The following is a 15,360-nucleotide window of genomic DNA, read 5'->3' as shown; positions in this document are numbered from 1 at the left end:
CCCTCTGTCAAATAAATAAATAAAATCTTTAAATATATATATATATGAAATCCATAATCATAGAGGGAAACATTAATAAAACTCTTCCATGGTAAGACAAAATTAACAGGGCTATAAAATTTGTATAATGCAATCCATAATCTAATCTGATATACATATGTAAAATACTGCATTCAATAACTAGAGGATATGGATTCTTTTCAAAAACAAATAGAACATAACCATTTATAAAGCTATAAAGCCAAAAGCTGGAAAACAGAAAAAAACAAGTAAGGAGAGAGAACAAGAGAAAGAAAGGAAAGAAAGAACATCCTTTAGCCACCATGTTATTAAGATAGAAATTAATAATAAAAAGATAAGCAGAAATAATCTCATAAGTTTAGAAACCCTTAAAAAACCATAAAGCTAAATAACTCACAGGCCAAGGAAAAAATCTTCACAAAAATGTAAACTACATAGAACTAAAAGGTGATTTTTTTTTTTTAAATGCTACATACCAAAACTGTACAGCCAAAGTGGTACTTAGAGGTAAGTTTGTAGTTGTTTGTTTCTTTGTTTTTTGGGTTTTTGTTTTTAGGTAAACTTTATGCCCAAGAAGGGGCTTGAACTCATGCCCCCAAAGAGCAAGAGTCTCATGCTTTACTGACTGAGCCACCAAGGTGCCCCAAATCTGTAGTCTTCTTAGAAAAGAGATAGGTGAAGCATCTAACTTAATGTCAGAAATAGAACAACATAATAAACCTCAAAAGTGGAAGGAAGGAAATCATGAAGAGCAGAAAGCCATGACATAGAAGACAAAAATAGAATGGAGATTATCAATAAACCAAAAGTTGCTTCTTTGAAAAAACTAATGACATTGAGATCCATGTAAAGCACCATAAGTGAGTAAGCAAGGGTACTGAGCCTGGACTAGGGTGTGTGGGAGTGGAGGGGGTCAGGAAGACTTATGGAAAAGAGGCGGCATGAGCTGAGCCTTGAAGGATGGGTAAGAGTCAGCCAAAGAAAGGAAGGGCACATTCTAAGGAAAAGGGAAAACATAACCACTGTAAAGGGGAATGGCCCAGCACAAAGGCTCGAGAGGCCCCCCACAGTGCAGTGTTAGTAGCAGATAAAGTTCAAGGCATGGGATGCATGAAATATAGATAAGTTTAGTGTCAGATATTACTAAAAAATATTCACCTGAGTCTTTACTGTATACCCAATATCATAGACTGAATACATTGATTATATTTTTTAATGCTGGCAACAAACAACTCCACGAGGTACCATTGTATCACGCCCGTTCTATAAATAAAGAAACTGAGGTCCCGAGCAAAATGTCCCCATGGTTACACAGTGGAGTTATTTCAAACCTGTGTCTGGGTGGTTCCAAAGTCCATGCTACCCTGCATCTCAGGTAGTGGAAGTCTTCCCATGGATCTTTTAAGGAGTCTGAACTTTATTCTTGAGGCAAATATTCAAATCTACCCCTCAAAAAACAAAACTCACTCTTAGAGTGAAAGTGTGGGATGGCGTTACAGCTGCCACTACTCTCTGCCACCAGGACAGAGTCCACTTCATGTGGTGTCCAAAGAGTCGACATACCAGTAACAGGCCACACAGCACCGGGCCGACCTGCGTTCCTGAGGCATATTTACAATTACTACCTGGGAGCCAAGCACTGTTCAATGACGAGGACGGGATAAGCACGTGTACTTTTTCTCAGCATCTTTACTGAAACACAGTTCACATACCACACATTTCACCCATGTCAAGTGTGCAGCTCAACAGTGTGTAGTACAGTCATGGAGTTGTGCAACCATCAAACAACCAATATTAAGACATTTCCGTCATCCCAAAGGGAAATCCTGTACTAGCTGTCGCTCCCAACTTCCCCCATCAAAAGCCTCCCCAAGCCGTAGGCAACCACTAACCTACTTTCTCCATACAGATTTCTCTATTCTGAGAGTTTCATATAAATGGAATCACACCACGTGTGGTTGTCTGTGGCTGGCTTCTTCCCCCGAAGATGTTCTCAAGGCCCATCCATGTTGTGGCGTGTATCAGTGCATTCCTCTTAAGGGCCAAATTACATTCCACCGTGTGGACAGACCACACTGGGTTTACCCATCACCTCATGGACATTTGGTTGCTTCTGCTTTTTGCCTATTGTGGATAATGCTACTATGAACTTAGCATAGTGTTTTTTAGTGAACATACATGTTCGTTTCTCTCAGGAGTAAACAAGCGCGATGTAGCAATTCTATCTTTAACATTTTGAGGACCTGCCAAACTGTTTGTCAAGTGCCTGCACCGTTTTACATTCCCACACATTGGGGCCCTCATACGCTCCCACCAAGAGCGTATGAGGGCCCCAATTTCTCCACATCCTCACCAACACTGATGATTTGCTTTTTCAGACATCCTAGTAGGTACAAAGCATATTTCACTGGGGTTTTGATTTTCATTCCCCAAATGACTAACGATGGCACGTGACATTTTAATACAATCTTTAATGTGTCCCTTTTTTTCCACATCAGAGATACTTTGACAAAACCTAAGAGACAAAGAAATAACCTATTGAAACTTTCCACAGTTTCATTACCCAACTGAATGTGAAATGCTTAAATCTTAACCCATGGGAAGAAGATCCAGCAGCCAGATGTGGGGAAAGGGACAAAGGTAGAGAGAAAATCAAGCATGTCCACTGAGTAAATTACTTGAAAATTTAAAAGTGGTAAAGCCACATTCTGATGTGACTATTTTCTTTTTTTTTTTTAAGATTTTATTTATTTATTTGAGAGAGAGAGTGAGTGAGAGAGAGAGAGAGCATGAGAGAGGAGAAGGTCAGAGGGAGAAGCAGACTCCCCATGGAGCTGGGAGCCCAACGTGGGACTCGATCCCGGGGCTCCAGGATCATGACCTGAGTTGAAGGCAGTTGCTTAACCAGCTGAGCCACCCAGATGGCCCAAGATGTGACTGTTTTCAATTTAGACATAATAGCTACATAAAAACAGCCCTATCAAAATGCCCTGCCCTGAACTAGGAAAAATTATCAGAACTAGGTTTGGCAAAGATAGAGGAAAGATTCACCTAGCTCACTCTCCTCTCCAATATTTGTCATTACATCTTTCAAAAGCAGCTACTCTCATATACTGTTAAGTAGAAACTGCTACAATTCTTGGAAAGAAAATCAGTGATACATTCCAGAAGACTGAAGAGATAAATGTCCTTTCACCCAAATATTTCATTTCTGCAAAGTTTAAGAAAATAATTTAAAATGTAGGGAAAGGACTCCAGAAAATTTTTTCAGAGAGCAATCAGTCTCAACATTTACTAACATCAAAATTAATAAATGAATAAATCTCACTGGATGAAATTTTTTTTAACAATTAAGATGACATTTCTGAAAGTTTTTATAACTGTCTAAGTTATAATATGGGCATTAATGTTAACAGAGTAACACTATATCAGCTTTGTAAAACATTGACATTGACCACATCAGCTGAAACTTATGCTGAAGAAATGCTGGAATGAAATGCTTCAAAATGAAAAGAGTCATTGTATCTCTGGTAGGACTAAAATTTTTTTTCAAATTTTTCCCCAAAATTTTAGTATTTTAAACAATGTGCTTTTTAAATGAAACTAACAGCCAGGCTCAAAGCCCAGTCCTGTACTGATGACTTAGATAATTAAGTAATTTCCAATGGTCTTATTCAATTCTAGGCAGGCTGGGAAATCATACTCAATTTAGATGGCCAATGTGGTTACTGGAACAAGACCCAGCCCGAGAGCCAGGAGACCCAGCGTCAAGTTCTCAGTTGTATGTCACCTAACACCTCGGAAGGGTGGGAAAGCTGAACCGGACCAGGACTTACTGTGTGGAGGCTCTGGCATGCAGGTTATATATGCTATCAAACATATGCTACTCAAATGGGACAAGCAGCCTATGAGACAAGTATGATGGTCCCTGTGTCAGAACTAATAAATGGGAGGAGTCAAACCCAAATCTAACTCCATTCCATACTGACACCTACCAAATAGAAGTAAGGAAGTCTACCACACTCACTGCATAAAGTTCAAGTCAATTAGATAAATGTATGTAAAAGCTCCACATAAAACGTCTAGCTCTGGGGTGCCTGGGTGGCTCAGTTGGTTTGGGCTCAGGTCATGATCTCAGAGTCCTGAGATCGAGCCCCACATTGGGTGCTGCACTGGGCGTGGAGTCTGCTTAAGATCCTCTCTCTTGCTCTGCCCCTTCCCCCTTCCCTCTCTAAGAAAAAGAAAAAAACCCATCTTGCTCCATAGAAATCTAAGACTCTAAGGTTGTCCACACAGCCTGTTAATCCATTAGAAGTTTAATAGCATCTGAAGATAGAATTCTGTGTGTTTTCTCCCCTCTTGGGCCAACAAGTCAATAATAAGAAAGGACTGCTTTTAGTGAATAGGAAGGAGAAAATTTTTAATTAGAATAAGGTAGATTATGCAAGGCAAGTGATTATCTATTAGATGTTTAAATAATCAACAGGGGAAAGGCTTAGCATGCATATGAGACCAAACGTAATTATCTGTAATATTTGTAAACCGACAAGAAAAACATCAATATAAGCAAAATAGAAACATAAATGACTGGGAAGATAAATGAACAAAGAATACATCTGGGCATTCCACAGAGGAAGTAGTACAAGGGACTGGTAAGTATACGGAAAACCCAACCTCACTGACAAGTAGAGAAATGTGAATCAGAAGACCCCATTTTTACCCAACGATTGGGCTCAGATTTAGAAGATGAATAGGAGATGGCATTGCAGGAGGGGACAAGACAGGCACTCTCAACGTTGCTGGTGGCATTTGACGGTAACCATCAAAACACAAAGTGCATACACCGTCGGACCCAACACTAGGAATTTATCCTACGGAAGTATTTGTACAAATAAACACTTAAATTGTCTGAACAGCGACGTCCCCTGTGCCTTTCTTTGAAATTGCAAGGGAAAAGTGTGGACACAATATCCATCAATAAATTTTATGATGGTATATCCATAACGTGGACTATTAGATTGTTATAAACATGAAATGAACCTACACTTACTAACAGAGAAAGTTGTCCCTGCTAAAAAAGCAGTTGCCAAACACTATACATATTGACTGCAGCATTTAAAATAATGTGTGTTTAAATTCATATATTCTATATGTAACTCTTGCAACTCTACATATGATTCCTTTTGCGATGGTCATTAGCACCACTCACCGGATATTCTGATTATCCTATTTATGCCATCATGGTAGGACCACACATCCCCCAAGCCCTGGGAAGTTAGCCATGCCATGTAACGCTGTGCTGAGTGATAGGTGAGCACGGCCACTTCTGGGGAAAAAGTCTTACACAGAGTGCACATTCCCCTCGGTGACTCAGAGAAGCAGGCGTCGAGCTGGAAGCGCGGGGCTCTGAATAACCAAAATGCGGAAAGCCTCCCTCTCCACCAACCTGCACTGAATCCCTGAGTGTGAGCAAGAAATAAACTTCTGTTGTTATCAAGCCACTGATACATTGTGGTTGATTATTACTAGAGCACAATTTAGTTATCCTGACACATGCAGGAATAAGAAAAAATTCTGGAAAGATCCATACCGAACTGTAACAGTGGCATTGCCTCTTAAGGAGAAGAGTTAGAAGGAAGGGGATGGGGTGAGGAGTGGAGGTTTGGGATCTGTATATATTTTTTATAACCACACATTGTTTTTGGAGGTTGAACAAACTTATTTATAAATAATCTTAGATGTCCAGAAAAATGACCATTGTTGCTTTCTTAGATCCCAATAAACCACAGTTTTGACACAAAGAGAAATAAAATCTCCCTATGAGCATAAAGAACAAAATAGGAAAACTGTCCTACATAAGAGTTCTGGGCAGATGGACAGAAGGACTTTTTGGAAAAGTGACAGTCTACCGAATAAGGGTGATGGGCACAGGAGGAAAACTGCCCTATTCTTCCAGCTCCATGAAGAATGAGGAGGTTTTATTCAGAAGACAAGAGAAGCAGATGGGGCTAGAGAAAGAGTCATCAGAACTGCCTGCTAGGACTTACAAAGACATTTCTAAAAATTACTAGATAATGGTTCAAACACACCCAGGGAAAAAACGCGCGCACAAATGGCAGCCAAGGCAGCTGTTACAGCAAGGCACGACTTACGTGACGTGAAAGGAGAGACAGGAGTCCATCTGGGATGGGGAAGCATGATGACTGCTCTCCACCAAACACTAATCTTTGCAGAGGCATCTGAGGGCCCTAACTTGGCTGCAGCGCAGCAACCACGGGAAGGGGGGAGTTCAAAACTAATGAAAGAGCAAGCAAGGTTATTTGCCTGTTCACACCTCCAAGTTCTTGTTATAAGACTTAATGAAGATGTCACAGAAATTCACTGGAGGGAAAGCCAAACAGGTATTCCTACTGGAAACCCAGGCACTTTAAAGATTTTCTGATTTAACCCTCCTTACAGCCCTACCAAGTATGGGATGCTCATTCCTGGAGATGAAGAACCTTTGGCTCAGAGAGGGGAAGCGAGTTGTCTGTCCAGGCTCACAGAGTCAAGACTCAAACCCGTGTCTGGCTACGGTCTTTCCAGAGTCAGTGGGGAGGACTGTAGGGATGACAGGAGTCAAGAAATCAACCCAGGAAGTCTCCTCCACCCGGCTAATGGGTATATTCATACACACAACCTCAGTCCTCCCTGTGAACTCAAATAGCTACAATAAGCTTCCCACAGTGATGTATTTGATAATTAATACACCAAAGTATGAGGAAGGCACCAGGTTCAAAATGGAGCCTTTAAATTTTTCAGTTCAATTCACAAAGCCTTCAAAGTATAATTGGTTCAAAAAGTTTAAGTCTGTGTTATCTTAAAAATTTTAAATCTAGACTACATCACATTGACATTCATTTAAAATGTTACTGTTCCTTATCCTCAGAGATCTGTGTGTGCTTTGTTATTTGTTATATCCCAAAGCCCAAATATCGTCTGGCACAGAGTTGGTCTCAAATTATTTATTTTTTTTAAAAGGTTTTATTTATTTATTTGACAGACAGAGATCACAAGCAGGCAGAGAGAGAGGAGGAAGCAGGCTCCCCGCTGAGCAGAGAGCCTGATGTGGGGCTCGATCCCAGAACCCTGAGATCATGACCTGAGCTGAAGGCAGAGGCTTAACCCACTGAGCCACCCAGGCGCCCCGGTCTCAAATTATTTATGAAATGATTCCAATGAGCTGGTCATAGATGTTCTGGTTTACCAGTAACCTATATACAGACTAAAATCTACAGTAGTTTCTTTTCTAGTTTTTAAAAGTAGGTCAAACAACCAATGTCTGTAATTGCTCAAAGGAAGAAAGATGGCTAACATTTACTAACTACTGACAGTGTGAGTTAAGGCAATTTACATACATTCCCTCATTTAATCTCACAAAAATTCTGCAAGGTAGGTGTCACTTGACTTGTTACAGGTCAAGAAATTGAGACTCAGATTCTATATTTACTACATGATCAGTTAGGTCACATTAGTCATTAGTAGCAGGGATTTTATTTATTTATTTATTTATTTTTTAAGATGTTGTTTATTTATTTGAGAGAGAGAGAGAGATCACAAGTAGGCAGAGAGTCAGGCAGAGAGAGGGGGAAGCAGGCTCCCTGCCGAGCAGAGAGCCCCATGCAGGGCTCAATCCCAGGACCCAGAGATCACGACCCGAGCTGAAGGCAGAGGCTTAACCCACTGAGCCACTCAGGCGCCCCAGTAGCTGGGATTTTAACCCAACAGTCTGAATCCAAAGCCCATGCTAGCTCCAAGACACAACACTTCCCCTCTAGAGAAGGCACTAAACGAGTGGGCAGTTACTACGATAATATGTCCTTTTCAAAGAATAGAATTAAAAGAAAAAGAATACGTATGATTGAATTTTTGCAGTTGACGTCTGCTGATACAAACCCAGAATCCAGAAGCTATCAAAATTGAGGCTATTTACAACAGAGGGTACGTTTACATAACATGGGAAACAGCTCTAGCAATTATCAGCTAAAAAAAAAACAAACCCAGAATTTGAATTTGTACTAGTCATTGAACTTGAGCATGAGCCCCTAGAACTTGTTCTTTGAAGGACTGTTTGAGGTGTTAGTGTGGATTCGTGAAGCTATTGCGCATACCATGTTGTTCAAACAGCGGCTAGTGAGAAGTGATTTTTATGGCCTGACAAGCTCAACGGGCAAAGGAAAAACCGCATGTCTATTGAAAGGAGAGCATGTGATGAATGGGATATAAACCGTTCTTACATGCAATGCTGTTTTCAAAAAATGGAATGTAAATTGCAATGACCATCCTGGAGATGAGAAAGGGAGGGAAGATTTAACTCTCCAGTTTTTCATTTTATACTCCACCTTCTTCCAGAAGGAATGAGATGCAGTGATTCATAGAGCAGGATCACATTCCACAGAGGAGACAGGCTACTCAGCTAGTCAAACGGCACCCAAGTTGCTTCTCAGTCTGTGGGCAGCAACAGACAGGATTTGGAAGGTGCAGGCACCAAAGATAGATGTCAACGTGTTTTATTTTACGTCCTACTTGCAATACCGCTCTCCTGGATCTGAGCGACTCCACTGTCATTTGAGAGTTATGAGTCAGACAAATGGGAGGGTTAACGAGTGGAGAATTATAAAACACACTGACAAGTGTGCTTTGGAACAAGACAGACCACTGTTTGAACCCTGATTCTCCTTCTTAGTTGCTGTGCTCACCTCAGTGTCTTCAAGCATTATCGGGGACTAATAATAATAGAGTAACCCCCGGTAGGGTGGATTTTAGCCAAGGATTAGCAAAGAAGACAGCATAGGATTATTGACCAGTTCCAGGCACAGGCCCTAGATGGTTTTGCCACTTGTTACCTGTGGCCTTGGGCTAGCCCTGCGCCAACCTCTTCCTAAGCCTCGGTTTCCTCATCTGTAATTCGGAAGTGATAATAGGATCTACTTCAGGGGTTTGCTGTGAGGATTACATAAAACAATCCACAGTAAATGTCTGATACAATTTTTAATGAACATAAGACACTCAGCACAATGCCTGGCACATAACAGATATTTCGTAAACAGTAACCAATGTTTAATAAACAGTAATATTCTATAAGTTATAAATAGGACAATATAATTAGTGTGTACATATTCGAAGGAAGGTTGGATAAGGTTCAAAAAACAACTCATGATTTGGGGTCTCTGAAAAAAAGAGCTCCCACTGTAATAGATCTTGGGACAGGCGCTTACGCAAGCTATTGTCAACAAAGATCCTTCTGTTGGATCTCTCAGCGCCCTCGTTCCCATCAGCGAGCCGGTGTCCATGGCACCACTGCGTACATATACACAACCTACATCTCCAGGGAGGGCAGCTCGTAACAATAGTGGCATCTGCTCTCCTTGGTGTCTTTCCCTTAAGGTTTCTTTACTGATGGTGTCAAAACCGCAGAAGGATACACAGGGGATGGGGAGAGAGACTCACACAATTGGAAGAGGACCACACAAGTCCCCACATATTTACTGAGCATCCACCATGAGCCAGGAACCATCTGTCTCTTTCATGTGGCAGCTTCAATAGTGACTCCATAAACCTGATTTAGCTATTCTCAAATAAACTCTCACCTTATCTATTAAGTTCACAGAGCTAACGTTTGTGACTTCTCCTTTGAGAGGCAAATTCAACATTGCAGACACAGTTGGATCAGACCAGACCAGACTGGCTAGAACTGAAAACAGAGTCCTCGGAGAGTTGGCGTGGGGCTGAGAGAGTGGACAAGAGAAGCGGAGTCTATATATGGCAAAGATCCTGTAACCATATTCAGGCAGAAGCACAAGCCTCTTGGTGTGGCCTCCAATGTCCTCCGTGATCTGGCTCCTTCTTCATGCCTCGGGCTCTCCCACATGCTCTCTATGCTGCTATCTTCCCATTCTGCATACGAAAGCTGATCTGTGCTCCTTGCCTTTTTTCCTACTCCGTGTGGAATGGCCTTTACCCCCATTCAACACCCAGACTGGACTGCCATTGTGTGCATGTCTGTCCCTGCTGCTGGAGGGCAAGGAGTGATTCCCATTCACATCTAGATCTGGAACTCCAACCCAGGGTCTGCAGACAGAGATCCAGTAGGAAACAGAGAGAAGTATCCAGAACTGAAGGCTAGTTTCCAAAGGAGTGTCTGTTTCGAATGCTAGCTCCACCACTGATCAGCCACATGACCTTGGATAAGTTACCCTCTGTGTACTTCAACTTCCTCTTCCGAAAAATAGAGACAATGAGGCCCTTTATTGGGTTGTTGGGAAAATCAGATCACTGTAGATACATTAAGCACTTAGAAGAGTACCTGGTGCAGGCTAAGAGTTACGTAAGGGGTCATCATAGTCGCTGACATTCACAATCATTGTTGTTAAATGTATGTGTAATAAAAGTGAAGGAGGAAGGGAGACCGTGTCCTGTAACCAGGCACATGTTGAATTCACACGCTGGCTACGTGATGCCGTGCTAAGTGGACCGTGTGGTGTGGCCCCTCACTGTACACTCACGAAGGAAATATTTTTACCCTGGTTGGTGTTCATGATCTTATTTCCTACCTGGACTGCCCGCTCACCCCTGCCAAAGCCAGCCAGCTGGGTGGGTGTCCCAAATCCCACAGCTACAGCCCAGCATTCAAGGGACGCCATTCAATCCCTCACGTCCCAGCTCCCAGTGGAGATATGTCTGCTCCTAGAACATCAGTGCTGAACGTTACAGGTGATCTTGTCCACCATCACCCCTGTAACAGATGGGGAAACTGAGGCCTAGAGAAGTAGTGTCTTTACTTTGTTAGTACCTGCTTTATATACATTACTAGTCATCTTTTCAATTTTACAGTAGGTACTAAAAATACCATTGTCATAGCTTAAAGCTGGAAGGAACTTCAAGTTTACCCACTCCAGTACTTTTGAAACTCCACATTCTAGGGTATCAGGATGAAATATGAGCTCTGAGACAAGTAGCATCATTTGGTGAATATTTATCAAACATCTACAGCGTGTGCTAAGTCAAACACCACTCCCGCCCTCCCAGGAGGACCAGGACCTCACAGACTCATAAGGAAGAGGGACATTAAGTGAATAATCACACGTCGAATAGTAAAGTCCTATTGTGGTGAGTGAATTTGTTTTAAAATCTACCAGAAGGAGAAACTCCACCTGCAGGCCAGTGTCTCTCTGAGTGAGAAGGGAAAGGCAGGGTTGGGGTGGAGGGGGCAGTTACAGGTGGTGCCTGGAAACTGCCCCCTACACAGGGTCCACCCATGCAAGGGCCTCGTGTAGATGAACATGACCATTATGTGGCTGTCACAGGAGAGCCCAGGAACCACTTATCTCGCCCAACTTATCCCCCTTTGATAGAGAGGCAGACGAAGAGGCCTAAAGAGCTGAACTCACTTGCCAAACAAGCAGAGTCGATAAACGGAAAGACCATTAAACATGCACATCCCACCATACTGAACTATATGCAAAGTCCCGAATGTGCCTCAGCTGGGCCTATACTATGCCCTCTACCAGAGATACAAAGTCCACAGCCCCTCCTTAACTCCCCACTCCTTTTTGGCACTCAGAACTCAGCTTACATCTCTCCTCCAGGAAGCTCTCCTTGGTATGGCCTTCTTCTTCTCCCCTAGCACCTACTAAGCTCTAAGAAGGGACAGGGAGACACGCATCACATCATGTGTTCATCCATTCAACAAGTATTTATTGAACACTTATTATGCGCCAAGCACCTGAGGATATAGCAGTAAATAAAACAAAGCCCCTGCCCGCATGGAGCTTACATTCTAATGATGGAAACAGGTAATAAACAACAACACACAATATAGTGTTGAGTAGAGTTTGTAATAAAGAAGAGTAAGGGTTGGAGGAGGGATCACAGGGGAAAGCTTCTCTGAGGAGGTGGCGTTTGCCCTGACATGGAAAGTGACAGAGTGAGCCATGCAGATAACTGGGAAAAGAGCATTTCAGGAAGCAGGAGCAAAGACGCTATAATCACTGCAATGGGTTTTTCTACTTGTGTTTTATCCCTACTGAACTATAATGTCCGGGAGGCAGAGGTTACATCTTAAGGGTCCTTGATTCCCAGGGTCCGGCATCCACGGCAAACACTCACAGACTGAGTGCATGAACCTGGCATGTATGCCTGCTCGTTTCTGAGTCCTTCTGGCTGCATCTCTCAAGATCTAGTCAGCTTCATGTCTCTCTCTCCCACAGGGCTAAGCTAAGTGGGGCCGGTCAGCCTCGCCTGGTTCTTGTGGCCTGGTTTCAGTCCCTGGATTCTTTTTTCATTAAGACTACGGCATTGACAAGTTCTCCAATTCCATGTTGTTCTGGCCCTCTTATCTCTGGCCCAGACCTGGGCTCCTGCCCAGAACAGGGAGCCCTCCTTGCAGGTTTCCTAGGCATGAAAGTCCTCTGAAACCCCAGTCCCAAGCCTGGGGACCGGGACACCAGTAGAGCGGGGAATGGGAAGTCAGATGCCCCCAATGGCTAACCCTTTCCCACCTGAATCTTGACTTCCCTCCAAACTACATGACTCCTTCCTGTTGGGACGCCAACTTTCTGACCTCATTGATCCTTTCTGTGGCCATCCCTCTGTGTGTTCCAACTTCATAAAACCATTCCTGAATGTCTGCCATAAGCCAAGCATAGAGCTAAGTACCCGAATCTTCATGTTGCCTGCTGAAGATGCCCATTCCATCAGCAGACCATCTGAGTCTAAGGCTCCAGACTTGTCTCCCCTAAATTACAATCCGCCACTCCTGGGACCCTGTTAAATAGCCTTAGAAGCTGAAAATTCAGTCAAATGGCTGTACCCAGTCAGCCAACTGCAACAGGCACCCCTCTGTGTCACTGGGGCTGCATCCCAGCCCCCGCCAGGTCTAAAATGGGTTCAGGGATGAATAACCCATCCCTTCACTCACCCGGGCATCCACCACTTACTGACACGCACTATATGCCAAGTCCTAGAATGTAAAATACAGGTCCTGCCCGGATGATGATGCTGGTGGCGGTGACAGCGATGGAGGAAGAGGGAGAGGAGAAGGTGGTGGGATGAGTTACCATTTACTGCACACTTGTGCCACGCTACAATAAGCAGAGTCCTCTAACGCTGAAAGGAGACAGATTATTAGCTTCACTTTATAGGAAGGAAACAGGCTTAAGAGGTGAAACAACTTGCTCCTCGAAGTCGCATACCTAAGTGGCAGGGTGTGCTGAGACCCTAAGTCTGTCTGCCTCCAAAGTACCAACTCCTCAACCGCCGCACAGGAAGTGCTGTACCATGAGAACGTGAATGAAGTGACAGAGAGGGTCCCGGGCCCCGAAGACCCAAAGCTGGTGGAGGAGACAGACATAGAAGCTAAGATCTACGATGTAGGGGAGTGCTGGCGTCTGGGGCGGGTGAGCGCTGATGGCTAGAAGCCAGAGCCGTAGTGTTAGGGGAGCCAGGGGAAGGAGTGACTAACTTGACCCGGAGCGGGCTTCAAGTCTTCGGGAGGAAGTGACTTTGGCGGCTAGGCCTTGAAGGATGAGCACTTGGGAGCCTGGTGCTCAACAGGAGCTCAGCCCTCAGCCCTCAGCCCTTAGCCCTGGGCCGTGACAGGTCCTCTGAGGACGAACAGTCCACCCTCCCCCCGTGCCCACGCGGCCGGGCCGGGCCTCACCTCCTTCCACTTGAGCTGGCGGATGCTGATCTTCAGGGCGTCCAGGGAGGTCCTGGCCTTGGAGCTGTCCACGGTGACCCGCCGCTGGGAGCAGTATTCGTCCGCCGAGCGGCCCGAGCTCCGCCGGCAGCCCCGGCCCTTGCTCCGGGGCTTCCGGTGCGGGCAGAGGCCCCGCACCCGCGCCGGCTGCGGCTTCGCCAGGGGCAGCGTGGGCGGCGGCCGCGGGGTCACCAGGGCGTCCCCCTCCTCGGCCGCGCGGGGCTGCGCCCGGGCGCGCTCCTTGGACTGCTCCTCCGGCGCCTTGCGCTCCGGCTCCCCGACCGCGCCCGAGTCCACGCCGACCGGCTCCGCCGCCGCCGCCACCGCAGCCGCCGCCGGCGCTTCGGCCACGGCCACCGCCTCCGCCTCCCAGCCGGCCGCCAACTCCCTCTCGGAGCTGCCCCGCTGCATGGCGCTCAGGGCCGGTACCAGCGCCAGTGCCACCGCCGCCGCCGCCGCTCGGCCGTCCCGGCCCGCGACCAAACTGCCGCCGCGGCCACGCGCTCCCCGCCAAAGCCCGTTGCCATGATCGCTCAGGCTTTGGTTGACAAGGGCGGGCACCTCCTCGGGACGGGGCCCGGGAAGGGACAATCGCGGCCGGAGCCGCGGCGACCTCATAGGCGGCGGCGCCCACGTGATCAGGCCTGTTACAGAGGCGCGGGCGGCCATCTTGGAAGAGGGCGGAAAGCCGCCTGGGACCGCGGGCTCGGGAAGACGGCGCTGGTTATCTAAGGGCGCAGAATTTGGAGGCAAGAGATGAGATTGAGGTTACTAGGGTTTGGGGCACTTGTGGGGCTCCTGAGTCCGGGGGCTGCGGAGGATCTCAAACAAGAGGCCCGCTTTCCCCCACCCCGCTACACAGTCGCTGGAATAACAACCTCGGAAGAAGGAGGCAGGACCTCGTTGCGGGGAGGGAACTCCACTATCTGGAAGCACCTCAGTCTGATGCTGGCCGGGACCGGTCCAGGCCCTGGGGGAGCAGGTATCCGCTGAAAGAAGCACCTGCTGGTCCTGGGAGAGCCCCCAGACGGAGAAGGGAGGCATCTTTCCCTGCTCTCAGCGCCGCATGGGGTGGAGAAGCCCTACGCATTCCCCGTCAAAGTGGAGGGCATTAACACCGCTTTTCTTATTATGTCCCTTTTTTTATTGTGGAAAAATAAACATAAAAGTTGCTATTTTAACCTTTTTTTAGGCGTGCCCTTCGATGGCATTAAGTGAATTCACATGAGTGTGTAAAAACCATCACCAAGACCCATTTCTGGAGCTTTTTCACCTTCTCCAAATGGAACTCTGTACTCATTAAGCCATAACTCCCCATCCTTCCTCCCCCCAGCTCCTGGTAACCACCACTTTCTCTCCATGAATTTGACTCCTCCAGGGACCTCATTACATACAAGTGGAATCATACAATATTTGTCCCTCTGTGTCTGGCTAATTTCACTCAGCATAATGCCTTCACGGTTCATCCATGTTGTAGCATATCCCAGAATGTCCTTCCTTTTTAAGACTGGATAATGTTTTGCTCATGAATCCACCACATTTTCTCTACCCATTCATCCGTCAATGGACATTTGGATCGCTTCCACCTGTTGGCTGTGGAG

The 15,360-nt window shown here is 45.6% G+C and overlaps 1 protein-coding gene across 2 annotated transcripts in view; it reads right to left on the bottom strand.

Annotated features, from left to right (window-relative positions):
• Positions 1–14,340, bottom strand: part of TTLL11 (tubulin tyrosine ligase like 11) — a 230,943-nt gene extending 216,603 nt beyond the window's left edge. For both annotated transcript variants that reach the window (XM_059410878.1, XM_059410877.1), the window contains exon 1: positions 13,721–14,340. In XM_059410878.1, coding sequence (XP_059266861.1) covers positions 13,721–14,170 — 450 coding nt within the window. In that variant the 5' untranslated portion in view covers positions 14,171–14,340. The remainder of the gene's footprint in view (positions 1–13,720) is intronic.
• Between the last annotated feature and the right edge of the window lie 1,020 nt (positions 14,341–15,360).

The sequence above is a fragment of the Mustela nigripes genome, chromosome 9 (assembly GCF_022355385.1).
Source record: "Mustela nigripes isolate SB6536 chromosome 9, MUSNIG.SB6536, whole genome shotgun sequence".
In the NCBI taxonomy this organism is placed as follows: domain Eukaryota; kingdom Metazoa; phylum Chordata; class Mammalia; order Carnivora; family Mustelidae; genus Mustela; species Mustela nigripes.
Note: the sequence above shows the minus strand (reverse complement) of the source record. Positions and strands in the feature narration are given on the sequence as shown.